This window comes from Vanacampus margaritifer, chromosome 2 (genome assembly GCF_051991255.1).
Source record: "Vanacampus margaritifer isolate UIUO_Vmar chromosome 2, RoL_Vmar_1.0, whole genome shotgun sequence".
Classification (NCBI taxonomy): domain Eukaryota; kingdom Metazoa; phylum Chordata; class Actinopteri; order Syngnathiformes; family Syngnathidae; genus Vanacampus; species Vanacampus margaritifer.
The window spans coordinates 48095670-48120394 of NC_135433.1; the positions used below are offsets into that span (position 1 = coordinate 48095670).

Below are 24725 nucleotides of genomic sequence, written 5' to 3' on the forward strand. Positions count from 1 at the left end.
CAATGTCTTGAAAAATACCAAACTATTTTACTCACACCTTAAACAGGTGTTAAAAATAACCAAAAGGAAAAAAACAACAACCCAAAAACGCTAAACCAATTAAACAAACTAATCAAGTCAGACAATTTCAAGTGACCCCTTGCATCCTTCGATTATCCAACGAAGGAAAAAGTTTGGACAACCCTGCTGTAAGATGTGACTACAGAAATACCGACTAGAACATCTGAATTTTATTTGGCTGGATCAAGTTAATTTAAATGTTGGCAGGTGTGCGTTGAGTGTTAATTACCATGAGTTTGAAATGCGATTTATTAATTCTGAAAACAGCCACATCCAGTAACTGTATACGAGGGTGCGCACACTTGTGCAACCCAATTAACTCTGTTTTACTTCCCGTTTTTTTCCCACCCAATTGAGTTTTACGGGCTATAGGTAAAGTTTCAACTAGCAATGATTGCGCCTCATCACATTAATTGTGAATATCTATCTATCTATCTATCTATCTATCTATCTATCTATCTATCTATCTATCTATCTATCTATCTATCTATCTATCTATCTATCTATCTATCTATCTATCTATCTATCTTTATATCTATCTATCTATCTATCTCACATAAACTTAAAATTATTTTGGGTAACGATGAAATCAGAACTAATGTGCAATATCTAAGCAACAAAACTAGTCACGCCCACCCAAGGTTGCGCTATTCAATGCTGTATATCTTGCTTGTTTTATACACACAGATAAGCTCAACAAGAGGTACCTCGTCAAAGAAATTAGAATTGGACGTAACTCCGCCCGGCTAAATAGTTGTGGTCGCCAAATCAAACGCTACTGCATCACCGTAGCACAGCACGCGCATTTACGCTCTGTGCTCAGACCAAATCCAAGCTCGCGCACGCAATCCGTTTACACTCCGGGTGTTGTCAAGAGAGGCCCCGCTTCTCTGTGCCCCGTATATCAAACATTCCAGCTTGTGAAAGCCTCAACTTGAGACGTCAAAGCTTGCCGAGAGCGACGCAGGTCTCTGGGTGAAAACTCCTTGACAGAGCAGGCACAGGCAGGCGCGGCTTGGAGAGGAAGAATGGCGGATTCGAGCAGCACCGCAGCGGTCGGGGCCGCAGCCTCCAACAGCGCTACTGCTGCCGGGGCGGCTGGCACTGTTGCGCATGATGGAGCGCCGGGGGCTGCGGGACAGAAACCCGCGTCCGAGTCTGTGAAGGGCCAGATATTCGACGTGGGCCCCCGCTACACCAACCTGTCTTACATCGGGGAGGGGGCTTACGGAATGGTGTGGTGAGTACAGTACTTGTTCTCTCTAGCGTCTCAATCGAGACTGCCGGTTGTTTTTTTCCCAGTATCGGACAGTTCGTTGCTGCTATGTTCCGCCAGAATTACAGCCGCATTTTCAAGTACACGTCGCCTAGTGTCTGTCGTAGGGCCGTCGCTTGTTCTAAACCAGCCTGTTTTGTGGTTAGCAGGTTAGCAAACTAGCTACAGGCGTGGCTATGAGCTTTACAGGAAACGCTATAGAGAAGCTTGGCGCAGGACGCAGTTTGCTGTCCGATTCCCGAGCACAGTTACCCCCCACCCCCCAAGCAGAATTCAGTCACAGTTGCAAGTTGGTCACCGAATGTCTGCAACTGACACCATAATCCCATGGGGCACCGCATAAAGACCGATTGCTAAAAATAATCGGCTGTGCAGAAAATGGTTTTGCAGGGGATGCAAAGGGGATTCGCCACTCGCACCGAGGCCTAACCTCTCCTGTTATCGCTGTTAGTGATCTACAGCCTTGTGTGGGCACGTTGAGCAAACCTGTTGCGCACGATACGCTATCACTGCCAACTCACTGCTGTGATTGCAGTGGCAAGTCATTGCTGAGCTGCGAACATGGCCACAAGTTACGTGGGGGGCGTTTGGGCTCACTCCAGGATACAATCATCCTCGAGCAGGATTGTGACGACATTGAGTTGTGTTTTGGTTTGTGTCATCGCGATCATGCGATTGATGCTTGTTGCTGTGGATATTTTAGGAACACTGACTGACAGGACTCGCTTGTATGGTGGACAAAGTACTCGCACAAATATTGGGTTGGGGAAAAAAACATTCTGGTAGAAGTACTAATTCAACTTGTTCATGTAAGCAAAACTAAAGTACAGACTATGAAAAGTAAAACATTGAATATGTATTTACTGTAAATTTTGTACAATAACTTTCTTGACAACTTTACAAAATGAGAAGTTATCTGCATACAAAACAGTTTCCCTCATCAACTTAAATTAGTGCTTATTTGGGCTGAATGATTTGGAAAAATCTAATTGCAACTAGCGCTATTGAATATTCTTAGAATCGATCTATCAATTATTCAATTGGTTAATTGACTAATCTGATTCATTTTAATTTTGCATTAAAGTGAATTACAAAAGCATTTTTTTCCCTGATTACTTTGTATTAACCAGTGATGTGTGTTTATTTTGTACTTTGTATTGTAGTTTAAAAACAGGAGTGGGGGAGGGGGTGGGATTGATGTTGTACTATGTTACCAGTTTTGTTATTGTTTTCCCAAGTAAAAAGTTACAACAGATGTTTGCAAATGGCTTATTTTAATTAAACACAGAAGATAATCCGTCGTCTTTTATGAAGGACTACAGAAATCAATGAACAATTACTGTTGGTTTGCTGAAATCAGAGGATTTGGATATTTTTAAATTAAAAAAAAGGCTCCATGTTGTCAAATGTTGTCGATTAATTTGATAATTCGATTGCTTTGTCAATTAATTTTGACGGCTCAAATTGCTACACACACACTCACAGACACAATTTTGCAATTCCAATGTAATATGCAAAAAAAAAAAAGCAGTTATTTTTTCAAGGTCCTCTGCCATGTATTTTTAACAAACTAATAAATAAATAAGTCTGTATTATGTAAACAGTATCAGATTTATCATATATACATGATTTGGTCTTAAAGGCAAATGAACCATGGATTAATATAAAAGAGAGTATCTACTTCCAAAAAAAAAATTGCAGCCTTTGTGATTTGAAATTTGTTCTCCATTGCAATGTAGTGCCCACAGTGAGACAAATAAAAATTACTGGACACACTATCAAAACATGTTCCCGTGGCTTTGCTAATGTGAAATGACTAACAAAAAAAAGGATATTTGGCAAAGTATGTAGGAAGTACAGATACTTTTTAAAGTAAAGCCTAAAAGTAAATTGATTGTCATAAAAATAAATACTAAAGTAAAGATACAAATACATTTAAGAAAAATTGTATTTGATAGTTCATTATGCTTCTCACGACAGCTCACTAATACATGACAAATTGCTTGTTTTTGTTTCCCGAGGGTTCTTACAGAAAATGGATGGTTGGACACCCAAAGAAACGTAATATTTGAATTTGTTGTGCGTTAATGATGCTATGCAGAGGAAAGCAGTCTTTTCCCAAATCAGGTGTAACTCAAGTACAGTACTTGCGAAGCTGAATCAGGAGGACAAAAAATGATTGTGAGTTAGCTTTCAAATCCTTCTCTGTACTGCTTACAGTCAGAATGTTATTTTTGAAAGTAAATAATCATCCTCTTCTGCTACACTTACATTTATATCCTCTTTTGAGGCATAACCCGACTCCAGATGACGTGTGAGATTTTGCACTGTGTTTTCTCAGAATTCCTATGCACATACTGGCACCCAAGTTTGTTACAGAACTCTTGCTTTCTTTTTATGCTAGCGCATGCTTTGGGAAGAATGTCAAGAATGTTTCCGTATCAGCTGCATGGAGCAAGATTAATCCTCAGGTCAAGTTTTAGGTGATGGTTGCAATATTCTTGACGCATCTGTGCACAATCCGGCACTTTCATGAGCTCTACCTGGTCACGTCTTCACTCGTACACCTACTACTCCAAAGGGTGTAGGTGTAGCATACACCTCCGGTTGTTGACAGCAAAGCGATGTGTCACATGCTCATCTCTGCAGATCAGACTTCTCCAACGCCCTTTCATCAGCTCAGCCGCCTTCCTGGTATGGTGTATGAATCCTGCAGTGTGTAACATGAGCCTTGATTTGCGCCTCTCGTCTCCACATCCAGCTCGGCCCTGGACCACGTGACAAACCAGCGCGTAGCCATCAAGAAAATCAGCCCTTTTGAGCACCAGACATACTGCCAGCGCACATTGAGGGAGATCAAGATCCTGCTGCGTTTCAACCATGAGAATATCATCGGTATCAATGACATTCTAAGGGCTCGCCACATCGACAATATGAGAGATGTGTATCCTTTCCTTTCCTGCTCACGTACACGCTTGACTCACTTGTTTTCCCGTCAGTTGCTCACATGTCGTGTCATTATTTCCGATAACAGTTTATCAGCTGTGCATCTCTTTTGGGGTGATGCAGCTAAACTTGGATGAATTATAGAGGCACTTGCGTGAAGCAGAACGCTGGTCGGTAAATCCAAGCAGTCCTACAAAAGAGGAGAGCAGCTACAACACGACTTGCAGCTAATGCATTTCAATGTACACTAATCAGCACTGTGCTAAAAATGCTAAAGTGCTAAAAATGCTAAAGTGCTAAAAATGCTAAAGTGCTAAAAAAAAAAAATTCTTTGTGTGTAGGTTTAAGTGTTCCTCAATGCTACGTTTACATGCAGGCAATTACCCTTTTAAAACCCGAATATTGGCAATATCCGGGTTTTGAAAGGCTACGTAAACACGCGCAATAACCCGAATATGGTCTTATTCAGGTTTCTAAAAACCCGAATAAACCCCTTGGGTTACCCCTTTCATAACTGGAATACTGGTTCATATAAACGCAATCGGAATACCTAGAATCAACGGGACATTGCTTTTCGTCGTGCGCACGCTCACAACCTCTTCTTCGTATCCTTTTCCTCTTCTTCGCTTATTTGCACTCGCAAGGAATCTTGGTCTTTGTAGTAACGACTTGTACGCGCGGCACCGTCCTACACGGGCCTCGCTTAATTACATTGATTTCTCTGCGGCGTTTTCACGTTACATCGTGCCTCTATGGCGAAAATGCCACAGTTTGTGACACGTTAACTATTCATGTGAAACAGACGCGACATCACTCGTAATGCTTAAACAATGTTTATCTCCAGCTTGCAGTGTTCAACAATGCACGTCCGTGTAGGAACATTAGATGACACGCACATAGTTCCGCTTTATCCAAACGAAGTAAGTCCGTGCTTCTGGCGTGTACCGACAAGAACCGCACTTCTGGAGCGAGTAGGAAACCGAGTACTTTATTTAGCATGATGAGTGACATAAATATAATGTATTTTATTGCCCGTTTAAAGTTAGAAGCGGAAATGACGTCTTTCTGCCATGATGGTGTACATCTTCCACCCTCTTACATCGGGTTATTCCAAACGCCATGTATACGGGGGTAACTCTGTCAACTTGCGCATGTAAACTTATTATTCCGATTGTTCCAGGAACCCGAATTCTGACCATAACCCGAATATTGCCCGCATGTAAACGTAGTCAATGTGTCTCAAAATAATGACACTTTGGGAAAGGAATATCAAACTTTTTATTTATTTATTTAATTTTTTTTACAGAATTAGGTTGATGTTCAGAAATCCTGCTCCAGGTCAAGCTCCTTGCACGTCACTCTTTGTGACAGAAAGGAATCAAAGATTGTTAATGATTGATTTTGCCAAATGTATGCTTCAACCCACAGTTTTGTCGATGGGCGTGACAGCAGAATCACTTTTACAGAGCTGCTGCTTACATAATCTATGTGTAGACGCTATACAACTCTACAATGCTCCTTGACTTGAGCGCACCTCCAGTTACATCGTGCAGACGCTGATGGAGACAGACCTGTACAAGCTGCTCAAGAGCCAGAAGCTGAGCAACGACCATGTCTGTTATTTCCTGTACCAGATCCTACGAGGACTCAAGTACATCCACTCTGCCAACGTGTTGCACCGGGACCTCAAGCCCTCTAACTTGCTCATCAACACCACTTGCGACCTCAAGGTTAGCCCTCACCAGCAGCGCGCATACACGATACATTCAACATCCTGTTGTTTAGCTGTGTGCAATAAGGTAACTGGTATGTAAGCAGAAAACGATGCACTTACTGTTTGATAGCAGGGGGAATTAATTTCTGCTTGTCAGCCTTAGTAATAGGTTGTCATGTACAGTATTGGTACCAGAGAATGAATACGCAGGGAATGTTTGTGTATTGGATTATACCTACTGATGTTCGATACCACATTTTTTTTATACTGATTCGATACTGAAACTTCAGTATTCACCGATACCATTTATGATACCAAAAAAAAAACAATGACAATTTTTTGTAAAATAGCAAATTTCATTAAAATTTAATGAAATTAATGGCAATTATATTTTTTCAATTTGCTCATAAAAGTAATTTTGCATAGAGCACACAATAAAATGAAAATTTAAAAAATCAATAAAAAAAGATTAGACAAATAGTCCAGTGGCCAGGGGGAGAAAAAAATCCCAATCAAAATATGTGGTTGTACAACTTATTTTTTAAAGAAATACGGTGAAGTGCAAATAATTCAATTAAATACAATAGGGCTTCAAGTAATTTAGTAATATCCACCATGTTAAGAATTCCTCGAGCTGTTTAGTGTGTGATGTTTTATTATACCTTTTTGAAATCAATGCTTTAAATTTGGAAGGCTGCTCTGTATAGGAATTAGTATACATAAAACCCAAAGGGAAACGAAAAAGCCACATTACAAATATAATGTAGTTTGTATAAGGGCTAGTGGTCGGTTCAGATCAGCCCCAATCCGCGGATTGGTTGTTGGGAGGGAAAAAAAACAAAGTGCGCATTCACAGTCTATACCATTCAGGGAGGCTGAAACATTCTTAACGTAACACGCTAAGCCTAACTTCAAAATAAAGTTGACCAAATACAGTAATACGTTGATGGCAACGCGATTAGCCTTAATACACTTTTACTTTGAAATTCACCCATGTCGTGGCGTGATGGCTAGTTTGACTTACCTTTTAGACGTTACTTTATCGTAGTTGATTGACATTGTAGTTGCGATCAACATAACACTATCCCGAACTCATGTTCAATCGCTAAGAAACCGCTAATTACGCCGTCATTGTATGAAACTGCAGAAATCTCCGACGTAAGTGGCTAGCAGCTAGGTGTTAGTGTTACCAACGAGTGTCTGGCTGCCGGCTGGTAAATTTGACAGTTGGTACCTGCAACCTGGCTTACTTTAATTCTTTTTCAATATTCTGGACCAGGGCTACTTTGTAATTCACTCTCCATGTTTAAAGGAAGGGACTGTGCCATAAAAAGCATGTTGAGGTATTTTGATTCTTAAAATAAATAAATATAAGTTTGTCTTCATTTATTTTATTAAATACTTTTGCCCATTAAAAAAGTAAAATATTCAACTCAAAATGTCAAACTTAGCTGTTTAGATTATAGGAAAACAACTTTAAACCATTAATACCTTGTTATTTTACACATGAACCATGTAAAAAAATAAGAATGTTTCTGCCTCTTATTGCACTTTAAAGTTGTGTTCCTAAATCCTACACGGCTATATTAGACATTTTGAATATATATATTTTTTAATTTAATGAAAAAAGCGCTTTACAAAATAAATTAAGACAAAGTGCTATTTATGTTATTTTTTTGTTGATCCTGAAATACGATCTCATCCGTGTCTCAAATCCGTCAGCCATCCTTGACTTTTGTGATCGTTGCACCACTAATTAGAGCTATAATTAGCGTCTGTGAGGGCCGTAAACAGCACCGTTCTATTTTTAGCACCACAGACGACGTTAACGAGGCAATTAAGTAAGGCGAAATTAGTGAGCTACAAACTCTTATGAACCACAGATAAAGGTGATATTACTCACAACAAGACAAGAGTACTTACTCATTCTCAGTAATGCACACTGAAATGGCGCTGCTGGAAGTAACGAAATGAACAAGTGTAACCTCATAAGGAGACACAGGAAACGAAAGAGACGGAACAACCCCCCCCCCCCTTCTGACAGTTCCTGACCGAAAAGTGGCCACAAGAGCGAGGGCCAATACCAATATCGATATCCGTCGTGAGTACCGATACCATGAAATGTGGCCTGGTATCGGCAGAATACGATAGCTGATATTGGTACTCGCTCGCCCAGCCCTAGTTATATCACAAAATGCTGTCTGAATATTTAATTATTTAAATTTTATGTTAGATTTGGGGCCTGTTAGATCTGGGGTCAGAGACTGTGGGTGGGTTGGATGTGGTCCCCATGCCATACTTTGCTGAGGTCTGGTCTAGTGTAAGGTATCGTTTCAAATTTACAAAACAAACTTTCCTCAGTCTGTTGTGTAGCTTCCAAGCACATTTGCGAGCTCTCATTAGGCAAACTTGAAGCTTCGGATTAGCCGTTCACGTGGGAAGAGGAGAACAAAAGGGGCACCTGTTGCAGTGGCTTTCAGATGTGTTTTACTCTTGCGCAAAAATACATGTAGTCCTCCGGCACAAGTAGCCATAATCACATTTGTATGATGCATTTGGACTAATCTCATTCAATATTTTTCCATGTAATATTTGTGTTTACAATAATGGATTCTCAGCTGTTCTAGATGTGATTACCAGTAAACCATCCAGTAGTTGCAGTTAAAAAACACACTTGTAATTAGTCTCTATGTTGGATTTTTACATGGTGTCACCATGGCAACACAAGAAGCCTGAACAAGCTTCATGTGTTATATTTGAGCCATTTTTTACAGTTTCTTGTCAGCAAAATAAGGCTTGAGCTACATATTTTATTGAAAAAAAAAAGATTGATGATTAATTTCTTCCTAAGATTTGTGACTTTGGCCTGGCGCGGATTGCTGACCCCGAGCACGACCACACAGGATTCTTGACCGAGTATGTGGCCACACGTTGGTACAGAGCTCCAGAAATCATGCTCAACTCAAAGGTTAGTGTGCACGTGCCTGTGCGTGTCTATGACGGAGTAGATGGTCAACTTTTTGACTGTGTGTGCCTCAGGGCTACTCTAAGTCCATTGACATCTGGTCAGTGGGCTGCATCCTGGCTGAGATGTTATCAAACAAGCCCATCTTCCCTGGGAAACATTACCTGGATCAGCTTAACCACATTCTGGGTGAGCTCTCATCCTTGTATGTGAACACGAAATACCTTAAGTAGCCTTTTTAAAAAAATTTCCTGATGACTCCTCTCTGTAGGTGTCCTTGGCTCTCCATCCCAAGAAGATCTGAACTGCATCATTAACGTGAAAGCCCGAAACTACCTGCAGTCTCTGCCCGAGAAACCCAAAATCCCCTGGGAGAAGCTTTTCTGCAGGGGAGACTCTAAAGGTAGAGTGACATGGAAGCAGGGCTCATGTAATAAATGGAATGCAAAGTGGTAAGGATACCGGCTACATTTGTACACTAGAATGGCACCATGTGTCCTTTCAAAAACCACACATTTGGATCAGCAATGAGCATGCTCATATAATGGAGAAGTCATTATTTTACAGCATGAACACTGAAGATGGGTTGTCACTGGGGATGCACTGAAATGAAAATGGTTGGCCGAAACCGAAAATGAAAAATGCTTGGCCGAAAACCGAAACAATTTTTACTATCATTGCATTTATTATAATTAATTAAAATTATAATATTATTATAAAATATATATTTAGCACTGGCATTTTAACTAGGCACACTATAAATTGAAATGTGACCACACCGCAGACATGTCGGCTAATGGTACATTAAACACCAGGGTTGAGCATTTTCTGGTGGTGCGATTGCACTTCATAGTCAATGAAGTTCGCACAGGCGGGCACGGATGCGTGCGGCGCACTTAAAATTGGTACATTCACATATTAGCCAACGTTTAAAAATAAATAAATACATTTGTTCGCACCAGCTAATCGGCTTCGGGAACAGACTGCAAAGTCACACAGCGTCCTGTACAGGTCTGTCGCCACCCGGAGATTGCGGTAAGTGTTTCAGTGTTTAAAACTGTTGATAGCAATAGTGTTAGCATTAGCTAAAGTATTTAGAACGGCCACCGGGATGCCGGTGAAAAAGTGGAAACGTTCGAGGGGCTCTTATTAAATAAAAAAAATAAGAAGGGAAGGCGCTGCGGGAGAAAGCGTGGTGCACCTGTATTGCAGTACACGGCAGTTATGTCTTTTTTTCGACCTGCTTTAATGTTGTACATCAAGCGACGCCCCTCTCCACCAGTGTGCACAATGACCCCGGGAGCTGCTGCGACCGACCGGTGAAAAGCCAGCGAGAAGAAAAGACGGACACTCACCCCCGCGTTCGCTGTTTAATTCAAACAGATGTTTGTTGCAGCGTTTTTTTGCTTGCGTCACCGCAACCTTTTTTAGCCATATTCTTTCGGCGTTAATTTTATTTCGGTGGCCGAATATTCGGTGCATCACTAGTTTCACAAATAAGTACATTAAGTTCATGGAGTGGCCTAGACAGTCAAGTTAGTCTGTCTCTCGTTTAAAAAGCACAAACCATCTTTTTTTTTTTTTCATGACATTGGCCCCTATTTGTAATTATTTCCCCAGCTTCAGATAATCACCACTGGTTGGTCTCTTAAACATGTTTAAGATTCATGCGTTAGTCAATGAGAATAGTAGAGAAGAAAATCCTGAATCTAGCGTTTTCCTGTGACTGCCATTCCTCCCTTTATTAGGTTTCAGGGAAACCGATCAAGTACAGTATTTTATCAGTAATCCTGAAAACAAACAAACCTGATACAACAAAGGAGTACGCTCCTAAGGGTTTACTAAGAGGAAATTCAATCACCATGGCTTCGGTACTTCATGCGCTTGTTCTTAAATGCTTAAATTCGGAGTTAACTTTTTTAGTTTATTGTTTTTTTTGTTTTATTTTTTATTACAGCCCAGAAGTAATATAAAGCAGCTGGTCACAAGGAGTCTTTAAAATTGTTATTTTTTATTTTCTCCCCTCATTTTATGTAATCTGTGATGGTCGATCTAATGTGAGATTTTAACTATCTAATACAGCTTTGGACCTGCTGGGCCGCATGCTGACCTTTAACCCCAACAAGCGTATCAGTGTTGAGGAGGCGCTGGCTCATCCTTATCTGGAGCAGTACTACGACCCCACAGATGAGGTATGCTAAAAAGCAAAAAACACACACACTTTCTTTTTTTAAACTAAACGAATCCACTGCTTAGTCTGACATTATTAGAATGGGCGGACATTTTAGATGATTATCATTTGCCTCAATTACGGGTGGAAGGTTGTTGTTGAGTCAGGAAGAAATTGCGTAAAAGACAGGAAATGCTTAAAGTTTGTGGTTAATAGTTATGAGGTTACTTCACACTTTGACAAAAAGATAAAGAGCAACATGTTTACTGCAAAGTAGAATTGACTAGCGCAACGGCACGTCTATGATCATCAACGCAAGGTAACGTAAACATGGTAATTTAATACAGCCTACCAGCGCTAGTTAGAACGTATTGTAATGCTATCACAAGTCGTCAACCGTTGGTGTACTTTTATTTGCCTTTTTGAAGAAAGTAAACATACTGTTAGTATATTTTAACACGAGCTGCTATAAGACACTACTGACGCAAAGTCACATGCAGACTGGCAATGGCTAATCTAAGCTAAAAACAAAAGCGCCAACTCTACTCATTCACTGCTACACATGTCACTCATAAAGCCTGAACCAGCCTTTTAAAGCCAGACACACTCAAAGCTATAGCTATTATGTAGAACGTGAGGATGACAATTCCAAATGGACAAAAATATCTCACATGCGTGTTTTTATAATAGTGTAATTGTTACAATGCATTGTATATTCTGATTTTGCCAAGTTAGAAATTCACACTGAATGCAGCCACTCCAGAAGTGCAATCAGAAGTTCTTACTTATTCATTCTCATTCATTTGTTAAATATAATATAAAACAAATACTCTTCAATGTAGAATGAAAAGGAGCAGAAAGAAGGCAAGTCTTATTTTCTCTGCCCCGTTTCTCCCCAGAGTTAAATTACAAAATAATGGAATTTTAAAACAACAACATAGTCAAGTCAAGTCATCTTTATTTATATAAACAATAAAAAATGAAAAATATATATGTCAGCTGGTCACACAGAGAGTCACATGACTTTTTAGTTCTCAATTTACAATTCAGTTATTGACATTCGTAACAACAAAAATGATAATGGCATAATGCTCAAACCTATTGTAATTAACCTCTTTTATATTTATTTAACAAACTAAAGTAAGATATTCTTTTAAATCTGATTATTATTATTTTTTACTTTGGTTCTTTGGTTTCTTTATTCAGATTGTTCTAGAAACTGATTCCGTTTACAGAAACACGTTCTTTCAGTCTAGTACTGAATCTTTTTTAAAATCTTTTGACTTATACTTGCTTTCTCTTTTTTTTTCAAATATTTTCTGAATGTTGATCAGCAAAGTTTTCATCACAATTTGCAGAATACTATACTAATACATAAAATTTCAACAATTTTTTTAACTGAATTAAATTCTTAATCAATTATTACGCTTGTTCAAGTCCGCCTGTTTGTTTTTCTTTGTCAGGCTCTTTGTTTTGAATATGAGTGTTCTTCATTTCTTCCCTGCTCTTTTGATTGAAGTTAGCATGAATTTTTCTGCCCCATAAGAGCGGCCGAAGTATCACTAATCACATCTCAGCAGGTTATGTAAACCGATACAAACGACAGCACTGCGCCACACCAATTCAAAATGTAAGCCTCTCAGTAATGAAAGGCTCATTGTCGTGTTGTGCTTAGTCGAGAACAAACGTCACCAAACGCTAACAGACCTCGTCATATAGCGTTTCTTGAGGGATTCTATTTTGTGTGTGTGTGTGTGTGTTTGCAGCCAGTGGCAGAAGAGCCCTTCACCTTCACCATGGAGTTGGATGACCTTCCCAAGGAGAAGCTGAAGGAACTCATATTTGAAGAGACGTCTCGCTTCCAGGAGACCTATCAGGGCTCCTGAGACACACGGGTAAGTTCAAAATGAGGTCCTGGTACACTCTAAAAAGAGAATTGTTGAACCAATTTCAGATTACAAATTGAATTGTTGACCATCTTAAAAAATGCTTCAATTACACAATTGAATTAAGTTCATCCAAAGGGACTATATTAAGTTTAATTTACTATGAGTTCATTAAACTTAATATATTTTATTATTATTTTTGAATTCAATTAATCCAAAGTCTTAAAAGGCACCTTATGGAGATGTTGACCTGGAAGTAAAAAAAAAGAAATGACCTTTTCAGAATGTGAATCGATACTCTCCGACTGTAACGTGATCTTGAAAGTAATTTGGCTGAACCTTGTTTTCGGTCCTTTCCTTTAGTCTAAAAGAGTGTCAACGCCAACCACAGGCTTGGAACCTGCAGACCCCCAGATGACATGCTTACCGTAAATACAAGAAAATGCATCCTCAAGAATCCAAGGAAAATATAAAAACTATGAACATTGGCTGCTTTTCTTTCCATTTCCACTGCAAGAAAGCTAAGTGTTTAACTCTGATTTTTGTGGTTAGACGGGGCCGTCGTGTCTCTCTCTACTCTTTACTCTGACCGCTCCTTTAAAAACATACTTCTGTTTCCTGTGTCCTGCTTCGCCCAGCCCCTTTACATCATGATTACCTCTCAATCTCCTCTTGTGTTTTTTCCAGCTCTTTTGCTATTCTTCTCGTATTAACTACTATTCCTTATTAACCGACACCATTCCATTACTCTGTCTAGCTACATACATGTACATTACAACTTGAAATCGAGGGCTAAAAGAATGGGGGGTACTTATTGTGTGGGTTTATGTACATTACATACAAAAACCTTAAAAAAAAAAAAAAAACTTCTTCTTCTTTTTTTTTTTTTTTAAGTGGGCTTGTCACAGCTTGCATTCGTACACAGTTGTTTGCTTTAAAATCAGCTTTCTTGTGTTTATGTTGTCTAATTCACCTGTGCAAGTCAATTTTAAACATTTGACTTTATGGCAAATCTTTTCACCGGCATGTTTTGTTTTGTTTTCTAAATGATGTTCATATGAATGCATGCATTCCTGAAATTAACCAAAGTGAATGAGAGATGCAAGGAACTAGCGTGGGAAGTGACCACGTGTTATGTTTTTGAACCATTGAAACATTTCTTGAGCTACAACTCAGACAAAGGGCAGACGGATTGAACTCGGCCTCTATGTGCATCAAGTTAGTCACACTAAGGTGTGGTCATTGGAGTCGGCCATGTTGCCAAGTCCCACAAAGCTACAGAATACACTTTCCGCAGATAATGTGCATCTATCTGGTTAATATTCTGTATGAGAGGTTGTATGACCAGTAAAAGCACAAATACTACCACAGTACAGACTTAAGACACCAGGGAGATGCTCATGCTGTAAGACTTAAGCACTCGTTTCCCTCCTCCGCGCAATACTAACAGCAAGGATCCAACATGGCATCCTGTTACTGCATTACATCGCTATCTCACTTGGCTGGCTTATCCGTATCATTCCTCACTTGCATTATGAGGGAGCAGACATTGCTTAAAGTTAAGGATTTTGAGATTTAAGGTGAAATTTCAGGATGAACCTAAAATGCTTTTACAACCTTTTAACTTGCTGTTCTTTAAAAAGGAAGTGAATGGCAAAATTCACAGCAAGTTTGATCCATCAATGACCAATACATTTCCTGGTTCACTTATAATTGCTGTTTAAATAGTCTTCTGTATTATGCTCTCCATATTTTGAGACCAAGATGCCACGGCAGTGACAAAGTTACAGACAGATGGAAGAATCACAGAAACACTTTCCTTAGGAATTTATTTAAAAAAATATATATTAGAAAACCTTAAATTAAAAAGGAAGTCAACCCAAAAATGTGTTTAAAATGTGTTCTATGCAGCCACAGTAGTCTAAACACAGTATTCTGATTAATATTGTGTTTGTGGAATATGAGTTAAGCAGCATACCCACTTTTCTCCATCTCAGGAGGCGGCCACTTTGGCACTTGCTGTCAAATGAAAGTGACATCACAGTTACTCAGCTAACGACCAATCACGGCTCACCTTTTTTCTGAAGTTGAGACGTGATTGGTCATTACCTAAGACTTGAGCATGTGTGATGTCATTTTTAGTTGACAAAGTGGCAAACTGGCTGCCACCTGAGAGGTAGATTTTTCTGATTAACTCATATTTCACAAATGCAATATCAATCAGAATGCCATGATTATTGGGGGCCCACACAACATATTACTGTAAAGAACAATTTTAGGTTGACTTCCTTGTGTCTTTCATGTCACGGTCATCCTGAAATGTACTCAAAATTCAAAGTCCTATATCACTAACTTTATGTGAGTAGTATATATTCTGGAGCATGGCGGGATTGTGCCATCCTACTGCGCTGTTTTGACGTTTACACTGAACTGTCAGAGAGGGCCAAATTGAAACAAGATATCTACTAATGGACTCTTATGAATGAATTGACATCAGGAAGTATTTTCAGGTTTGAATCATGTTTGCCTCAGTAAATGTGTGTGAGTGCGTGTGTTAAAAAAGAAAAGAAAAGAAAGCTGTAGTTGGACTATTTTTTTTCCCGAGAGGCTCCCTCTTGTGACTACTGGGGAAACTGCATGTGATTTATAGTACCAATCTCCACATTGCCCTCAGACAAGCCACCAGTCTTTAGTAGTTGAAGGCGTTCATTTTGTTTTCCTTAGTGCTCCCATCTTCTCCAATGTTTGTTTACCCAGTCGCCCTAGTGACCATGTCCTAACAAGTGGCATTGTCTCCCAACAACGGCTTGCGCGCGTGTTTTTTTTCTATGCATTGTCGTTTCCGATCTGTGTCATTACTTGCTGCTGCGCCCATGCGCCCGGCTCAGTAACTGCACTGGCGTCAATGTAAAGAGAGCGGACCAATGTGCTCAGGTCCCGGCCCTGGACCGCCTGCTGGCTTCAGCCCCCGTGTTTTCCAAATGTCGTCCAAGGCATCGCTCTTCTCTCAGAAGCCATAGCCAGCTATGACTGTCCCTGCAATGGGTGTGAGGTTTTTTTTTTTTTTTGTGCACAGCTGGTGGAATCCATTGATTAATTCGCCTTCCCAACACTTGCCACGCTTTACTCAAAGGGCTGCCTCCGTCCCTCCCTCCCTTGCGTGCACTTCTTTTCCAGCCACGAATTCACTTTTGCCACTCGCCGCCACTTTTTCAACCAATCACGTGACCCGATCAGCACAACAGCACTTTTTGGTTTTGGTCCTCAGTCTTTCCCTCTGTATCTGATCCTGCTCGCTCAGCTTTAAGTGTCATGGTGTGTGTGTGTGTGTGTTTGATTTCTGTCAAGTTGTACAGTATGATTCAGCCAAGATTTTTGTTTTCCTAACTTTGCGTGTTGGCTTGGACGCCATCCCTTTTTGTACATTTTCATAGGTGAGAGTGTATTTTTTTTTCATCCACTGCAAAGTGGGTCTTACAAAGATAATGTTTGTTTCATTGAAATATTCATCAGCCATCAGTACACCAACTCTGCTTGCTTTTTCTCTGACGTGATATCAGATTAGGTCGCCATGGTTTCCAACCAAGAGGACTCTTTTTTTGCAATCACACGCGCATACACACACTTTGACTGAGTGTATCTGTGTGTGTCTGTGAAATGTTGCACTTGAACATGCCATACACATTCACACAGTATTGATGATTCGAGTGGCCCGTCTGTCATGCGGCCTGGTTCCAGATATCGTTGTTTTTAAATGGTTGTTCTTATTATTACGCGTTGTTATACTGGTGAGTTGTATTTTTTTTTTTACTTAAAAGGGAATTAAAGTTGTATCTTTTTTTTTTTTTTTTTTTTATAATTAGGATGTTTTCATTTGTATTTTTTTTTTCTTCCTAATTTCTCTTATGGGTGTGATAATTATTGACAGTCTTGAGATTTTTTTTTCTTCTTGGATTTTCCCTCCAAGTTCTTTATAAGGAATTATTTTTAAAGGAGTTATTTGTCGATTGTCAAAGAAATATGAGTTAAGGGTTGTAGTATGTATATTGTATGGATATTAATTAAATGATTAACAAAGCAACAAAATTATATTACTTATAATTGAATAAAAATTTCCTGATACTGTTGCTGTTTATGATTTGTTCTTTCTTTTTCTGTATTTATCTTATTCTATTTATGAAATTAGTGTCATTTAGACCTGAGATCATTATGTTCATAATTCATCATAATAATCATTGCCGTCAGATTTTTTTTCTTTTTACACTTTGAACAACAGTTTTAACATAATTAGATATTAACTCATATTTTCATTATAAAAGTGTCTTATTTTTGGATACACAATATTTATGATTCTGTTAAATTCAACAAGACGTGATCGCCAACCCTTACTGGTTGAGTCTCAAGTGTCCGCAGGCCATACTTTTCCCCACCCATGCTCTAAATCAGCAGGTCTCAACTGTCTGCATCTTCATATTAATTTGCAACCTACTTTTATGCAGGTTTTTTTTCTTTTAAAACAGCCTCTAAAATACATTTACAGTAACTTGCATTTCTAAATGCAGCTTCAGATGAGTATGACATACTGCCATATTGCTAGCTATGATGTCCACTAGCCAAAAGCGGCGATGCATTGTATTTCTTTACTGAGTAGCAAATATTGTATGTTCTGTGAAAAACTCAGAGTACAAATGCATGTCTTTTTCTTTCTTTCTTCCTTTTTTTAAAATATATATATATATATATATATTTTTTTTTTAAATAGCTGTCGGCATCCCACTTTTGGGTCCTGGCCCACCAGTTGAGAATAACTCAAATCAAACATGTCCGCTTTAATAAAAAGCAGTTTTGCACCAAACAACAAAACACATCTCTCTATAAAACCAGTGTGTTCTTTTTATTAAGGTGAGCTTGACATGCCGCCTCTCACTTTATACCAACTTGATTTTCCAGCTTTGCCACTTTCACATCCTCCTTTACAACACGTCTGTCTCGGCATGCCGCCGCCCTTTATCTCGGTCATTCCATTGCCTGGGAATAGAACAACATCACCATATTAGTAATTAAAATGATTATTTATACAGAAGTAAACATTGCTTGTATGCAAAATAACCCAGATTTGCACATATGTAGCTGAAGTCTAAAGCTGCTAGTGAGGCAAAATGGTAGTCTTATTTAGCATTGGCTAGGTTGCTCTATGCAAGTGAAAAGCAGGCTTGTTATGCTTCAAAAGCTGTGTCACACTCTTGCTGGTCACATTCCAGCCTTCTGGTTGAATATCAACTCTACAGTCCTGTACTGCACTCTGCCGACTGTGGACTGCATTAATGGAGAAATGTACCTGTCTGTCAGACATCTTGCACATAGCAAATCAAAATGTACTCAAATAGCGATTAACCTGCAATTAGTTGGCTGTTTTAGACTGTACAGTACGCTATATAATCTCAATTATAGGACATGCCTTATGCTGTTGATTACAGAAAGCAAGCAACTCTCTATTTGCGGATTGGACACAAAAATAAACAGTGAGTTTATGTAGTGGCGCTTGCAACAATAGTGGACATTGTCCTGTTTTGATAGTGAAGAAAAAACAAAGGTGTGATACTCAAAGCTGCCCTGTAAAACAGAGAAAATATGCTGTCCCGGACTAAGGAGAGACTTTCAAGGTAAAGGTAGGCTGTGGGTCAGCCCTGGTGCTTCATTAACTCATTTTTACAGCTCCACTGCTCGCAGGTGTCTTTGCAGCCAGCCAAGCTGAGGCGAGGAAAGATTGTGAAGCGACACTGACAGCAATACCTGTCTGTCAAGATTTTCTTAGGGAGCTACAGAGAAAAAGTAGCAGGTAGTTTTCTACTGAGGTTTGTGGGTCAAATCATTCAGAGGGGAGTTCTTGCGGAGAGTTTCAAAAGGAGATGTGCAGTTTTTGGTATGTCCTTCTCCCAGCGTTGGGAGGGTACACCCTCACCTCGTTATACCTGCTGAAGAACCCTCACATTCTTCACAAGAAGAAATGCACGAGCTTCTACTGTACACACATCTCGCACAGAGGAGGTAAGAGAGCGAATGATTTCTCGGAGGGTTTAGCTGGAGCCGATGAGATGTTTTCCTGCAAAAATGTATGACTAGCGCTAAAAGCAGCTCGTAAAACAGTAGTCAGTCTTTAAAGGTATGCAGTGACGCTGTAACTAAATAAAAGTGATCCAATCTTATCATTTAGTCTTGTAACAATGATTAAGGAGACGCTTGTTATTATGATAACTTGGCTTTACTGCTTTACCAGGATGTGGTGAGCGGATAGAAAGCACCATGGAGGCATTCACTCAGTGAGTATGATATACTGAAAAAATATACTAAAAATTCATATATGAGTACATTTTCTATCCATCTATCTCGCATAAAGATTCATAGGTTCCTTGATGAAATATAATATATATAAAATGACTACAATTACGAAATATTGGTTTGCCATATTTTGCAATTGGTATTTTAAAAAGGCAAAATGATCAAAAATACTCTTGGACCTAACTTGAGGCCATAGTTGTCAAAAGATTTTAATGCAAATTCTTGAATGACAGTATAGTCCGTTGGAAAACTTGGAAAAGTACACGTATTGCAAGCATTTACATTGTTTTCCCTCATTTGCAGCGCAGTGGCACAAGGAACGCAGATGTTGGAACTGGATTGTCACTTGACGCATGACGGATATGTGGTTGTGTCACATGATGAGAATCTTTTGAGGCAGACAGGCCATGACATCACAATCTCTTCAGTCAGCGTTCAGGTGGGAGGAAAGAAAGGACTGTCACTGACATACTGTGGTCTTTTATTGATATATTTCTAATACCAGATAGGTTTGATTTTTGTTCACCCTTTATTACAATCAACATTTAGAACATTTGTCATCACGAACAAAGATGAGACAAAAATGACATATTTTGTAAAATCCTGTGATTGTGCTAATCTGTCACTCTGACACTGTCATGTGACACACATCCTTTCAAATCTGCAGCTAGCAAGTGCAACATGCACAAAAATATGGGGCAGAAAGAAGGGGGATTCACGGTGAAAGTTTTTTTTTTTTTTTTAATTTATAGTCTTAATGTCACATTAATCCAACAATAATGTTAATCTGACCGCTAATTGATGCTGGCTAATTTACTAGCTCATAGCATGGAGCCATAGTAGCCACTTGGTGATATACTGTAATAGTGTGTGAAGTTGTTTTTCATCAAAAAGATGAGAGAAAATGTATGTGAAATAGTGTTAGATCCAAAATGCTCAACATTAAATGCTAAAAAAAAAAAATTAAATAAAACTGGGGGGAAATGATTGTCCTGACTAAAACTAGACAAAAATGTTGACAGTTTTTGTTGACTAAAACTAGATGGATAAAATTATATTTTCTTGAACTAAAATAAACTAAAATGCTAGATTTGTAGATGACTAAATAAAAACAGGATGAGGTTGACTATGATAAAAAAAACTAACAAGTGTGATTGAAACTGGACTAAAACTGAGACAAAATTGAAAAATGGCGGATCAAAATAACACAAGTGCAGTGCTACACTGTTTAATACTACAACTACCGAAAAAAACATGATCATATATCAATAAACTCTGACTTTGCGTATCACAGTTGAGTGTGCTCTTTGTTTTTGTATACAGCTCTTGTATTGAAACACATTAAATGTTCTTCCGATGGCTTTTTCAGAATTTACCTTTGTACAAGGAGAGGCTTGAGTTGACTTTTTACAAAGGTGAGACAACTCCTGTAGAGTAAATCATTCACAAGTGGCAACAACAGCAACAATCCAAATTAAATGTTTTTTTTTGTTTAAAAATATATATAATTTAGTATCTGCCCACTTGTGTGAAATGTCACCATCTTTTTTTATGCCTTCTGTCCACCAGGTCACTACAGCAGTGGTTCCGACAGGAAGTTTACTTTGCTGGAGGATGTGTTCAGAATGTTCCCAGAGATCCCAATCAGCATTGAGATTAAAGAGAACAACAACCAGTTGATAGAAAAGGCAACACGCTCACAATCAAAAGCAAACACGCGCCAAAAAAAGCATGCACACATCTAAACACTGTCGTCCGTCTCAACTGTCAAAGCATTAAATACTGTACTGTGCTGTGTTCTAGGTCTGTTTTATGAAAAGTCTAATCTTATGACAAAAACACTGGCACCATTTAGAACTTGTATCATTTAAGAAGAGCATATTAAAAATGCTAGAATTTGTATCCATCCATCTGAACCTCATATCCGTACAAACAAAAACCCAAAGTAGCTCAAAATGCGTCATTGTAAAGCCACATAACCTTTAGTGTCCCTTAGCATCTATTTAGTCAAAGTTCCATCTGTGATAAGCTTTGTAGTTTGTATTCTCACAGTTGAACATTTGCACTTTTCACAAGGAACGTGCAATAAAATGTGCTTAGAAACCAAAAGGCTCTAATGGTCAGATATTTTCCTTATTTTAACTGTAAACCTGTCCGTGTAGGTGTCTGAGCTGGTGAAACGCTACCACAGGGAGGAGATCACTGTCTGGGCATCTGTGAGCTCAACAATCATGAACAAATGCCGCAAAACGGTGAATGAACATTCTTTCGCAAGTACTTTATATATTTATTATGTTTTCACTAGCATAAGTCTTCGACTATATTACCCTCACTGGCCACAACATTAGGTACATCTGCACAAATGAGTCAGTACAAGAAGAGACATTAAAGCTGCTCAATGCATACAATTTCATTTTGAATCGCTACTGCCACGTGTGGCCGAAAAATGAAACCGCACACTCCCTTCTCGTGTATACAATTTGCACATGACGTCACATATGCAGACAGAGGGCGGGATATTTATGCCTGAATCCAGCTAAGGTGTCAATCTGTTAATTAAAAGATGTTTGAGTTAGAAATGGTCAAATAAAGGCTATTATAAAGATATTTTGGGGCAAATTCCTCCATAGAGCAGTGTTTATGCTGTCTTTTGATTATTTTAATCATGTGTTTATTATTGTCATTTGTTCACAACATTTTGCAACGATATGGGAGTATTGTTTTGGTAGCATAAAAGCGGAGCCAACGCAAGCTAGCTCTTAAACGACGACAACAATGTACCTAATAAAGTGTCCTGTGAGTGTTATGTCTCAGTTGCAAATTGTGTGCATCTACCGGTAAATGTCTTTTGGTCTCTCCCCATCCAGAATGGAGTCATGCCGTACAGTTTTTCCTTATACCAAGGTGTGATGCTGCTTATCCTCTTCTACAGCGGCCTGCTGCCCTTTGTGCCGCTGGGAGAGAGTTTACTGCAGTTCTACCTGCCGCGCGTAATCAACAGGTTGTGACTTTCGCCAAGGTGTTTTGTGTGAACCATCTTTGGAATTACATCATACATTTGTCTACTTTTGTCCTGTTTTTTTCTGTAGTGGAGCATAAACTTTGCTACAGGTTTCATGTGTTACTTTGCAAATGTGCCAGTTGTTTCTGTCTGTGTGCAGGAAGTTTATTCCTGAGAAGAACATTTTGAGGAACCGATTCGTCGTCACTTTAATAGAAAAGTGAGATAATGACTTCCCTTTGCATTTCAAATAGTGGGCCTTTATAGGGAAAGGAAACATACTTGGTAATGTAAATGAGAGTTGAAAAGTCATTTTTGGGCAGAAGAATCATTTGGACTTGGTTTTCATCTGCATACTGTACATTGGTGGTGTCAAAATGGCTAACTTGGAATTTTTCACGATTGTAGAGTAACTATGAGGAAGAGTCTCTTTAAACATCTTGCAGCCCGTGGAATTCAGGTATGAGTGTTAACTTTTACGTGAACCTCTATTGGGTAAACTTTCTTATTCCCATATACAACCCAAGCCAAGTTGTAGCAAATGTGTGACCTTATTAAAAAAATAGAAATAAAACAAAAAATATATAATAATATTAATAATGATAAAGTTAATCCAAATTATATAATCAGAATGAGATTGCTTCAGGAAAGCTAAAAAGGGGACCCATAGCTTGCTAATAGGAAGGATTAGATAACTTGTGAGCATGTGATTCAAATGACCGAATGACGCTGGTAATCATCAGTGATACAGCAACAGCTGGTGTAACAAATGCTCATATTATCTATGTACTATTGTTTATGAATTTTAATCAATCCATTTGTTTTGCTCTATCCCTGTACTGTACTGCTGAATATGTCACAACACTCCAGATAACTTTTTTTTTTAAACATTTACTGTAACTTTGCAACTTTGTAGGTGCATTTGTTTGTGTGCAACACAGATGAAGACATAAGAGCGGCATTCGAAGCGGGGGCAACAGGGGTGATGAGTGACTATCCCTCGCTTCTGTCAAGCTACCTCCTCAGAAACACTCAGGAGGAGTGACTTTTTTGCCTGAATGCAATACTTCAAAAATGGCAGCTTTTTTTGGTTTATTAAGATTGAAAAAGACTGAAAGCAAGAAGCTCATATTAAGTGTCAAAACAGTTTGACAAATCTTTCAAAATGACTCATCTATAGTATGACTGATTCTTTCTCTCCACCATCAATCTACCAGACACAGCCCAGTACTACGTTAACATTTCCTAGCAACCTGACCTAACAACTCATTCCTTTTGATAAGACTGTGATTACTTTGTCATGATTTGAATGGATTATCATTTGTACTGGACACATGATTATCAATTGTATGTTTCAATGTGATATATTGTAATGAGAATGTTAACAAAGGAGCAAATATAGAAAGGAAAAAACGAGTGTGTTCATTGTGCCAAGGCATGGTCAAAGTCTGACCACATTGTTGTGGTACTAATCAAACAGCCTCTAGAGAGAGAACAAAGGCTGTATTTTCTGACCCGATTAGCTGTGCCTTGCAATGTAACAAATGGGTTAATGGAATATGAATGGGCCATTGCGGAGTCGCGTCAACATTTCAAACAGAAAAGGTGTTCTTCCAGCAGGGGAATTCAGCTTGTGGCCATAGCTTTTGAAGTATAGAATTACACACACATATATTAAATATATATATATACAGTATATATACTATATATACAGTATATGCAGTATATATACTGTGTATATACTGTGTATATATATAGAGAGAGGGGGGGGGGCGGAGGGGGGATACAGGTGTATATATATATTAGCTTGTAAGCTCTGATCAAGACCCCAGTGGTTTAGACAATGTGGCATGATTGATTCTTTGAGAAATGTAATTTGCAATGGGTCGTTTAAGTAATGTAGCATACAACATAGAAAATTACATTTGTTGGAAAATAAATAATTTGTGTCTGTTAGTCTAGGGCAGGTGTCAACAACACCGGTAGCCCCCCCAAAACCACATGAATATCTCGTGGACCTGTTCTAAAACTAACTTACAGGTTATGGGACATAGTAATATTGTAAAAATGATCATTTAAAAATGTCAACACTTGCAGTTTTTTTTTTAATAAAGTCTTACATATTGAAATAATTTGAGGAAACTCGTTGTTTCAGAAGCGTGTGTCAAACTCGTAGCCTTTCTCATTAATCACTACCCAAGAAGTAGATCTCATTTTCAAAAAAGTTTACTTTCTGGTCACATCTTAACGCAAGATCACAATTTACGTGGAACTGACCTACATTATGCAGTAATTTAACATTTCAAGTAAATAAAAAGCCCTGAAAAATATTTTAAAGCCAATGCATTACCTTAACTATGTAAAACTA

The 24725-nt window shown here is 38.7% G+C and overlaps 2 protein-coding genes across 4 annotated transcripts; both read left to right on the plus strand.

Moving 5' to 3' along the window:
- Nucleotides 1-851: 851 nt before the first annotated feature.
- On the plus strand, nucleotides 852-17144 carry mapk3 (mitogen-activated protein kinase 3). The gene is made up of 9 exons (XM_077556437.1): nucleotides 852-1300; nucleotides 4098-4280; nucleotides 5823-6012; nucleotides 8848-8964; nucleotides 9036-9150; nucleotides 9233-9364; nucleotides 11044-11153; nucleotides 12898-13026; nucleotides 13381-17144. The coding sequence occupies exons 1-8, from the start codon at nucleotides 1089-1091 to the stop codon at nucleotides 13015-13017; spliced, it is 1179 nt and encodes a 392-aa protein (XP_077412563.1). The 5' UTR covers nucleotides 852-1088; the 3' UTR covers nucleotides 13018-13026; nucleotides 13381-17144.
- A 1195-nt stretch (nucleotides 17145-18339) lies between these two features.
- gdpd3a (glycerophosphodiester phosphodiesterase domain containing 3a) lies at nucleotides 18340-23773 on the plus strand. Of its 3 annotated transcripts, none has more exons than XM_077557863.1 (11): nucleotides 18340-18856; nucleotides 18958-19065; nucleotides 19295-19337; nucleotides 19665-19795; nucleotides 20726-20771; nucleotides 20926-21044; nucleotides 21519-21608; nucleotides 22224-22357; nucleotides 22518-22577; nucleotides 22766-22817; nucleotides 23274-23773. In XM_077557863.1, coding segments are annotated over exons 3-11 (762 nt in total). In that variant the 5' UTR covers nucleotides 18340-18856; nucleotides 18958-19065; nucleotides 19295-19336; the 3' UTR covers nucleotides 23403-23773. The 3 variants fall into 3 exon arrangements, with proteins under 3 accessions (XP_077413989.1, XP_077413988.1, XP_077413987.1); XM_077557862.1 differs by having other exon boundaries at nucleotides 18341-18856; nucleotides 19660-19795; XM_077557861.1 differs by having other exon boundaries at nucleotides 18341-19065; nucleotides 19660-19795.
- Nucleotides 23774-24725: the final 952 nt, after the last annotated feature.

Coding starts and splice junctions, on each gene's coding strand:
- mapk3 (XM_077556437.1), top strand. CDS start 1,089: ATGGCGGATTCGAGCAGCACCGCAGCGGTCGGGGCCGCAGCCTCCAAC. Junction 8,965..9,035: donor AAATCATGCTCAACTCAAAG/GTTAGTGTGCAC, acceptor TGTGTGCCTCAG/GGCTACTCTAAGTCCATTGA. Junction 9,151..9,232: donor TCAGCTTAACCACATTCTGG/GTGAGCTCTCAT, acceptor TCCTCTCTGTAG/GTGTCCTTGGCTCTCCATCC.
- gdpd3a (XM_077557861.1), top strand. CDS start 18,927: ATGTGCAGTTTTTGGTATGTCCTTCTCCCAGCGTTGGGAGGGTACACC. Junction 19,338..19,659: donor ACCATGGAGGCATTCACTCA/GTGAGTATGATA, acceptor CCTCATTTGCAG/CGCAGTGGCACAAGGAACGC. Junction 21,609..22,223: donor TGAACAAATGCCGCAAAACG/GTGAATGAACAT, acceptor CTCCCCATCCAG/AATGGAGTCATGCCGTACAG.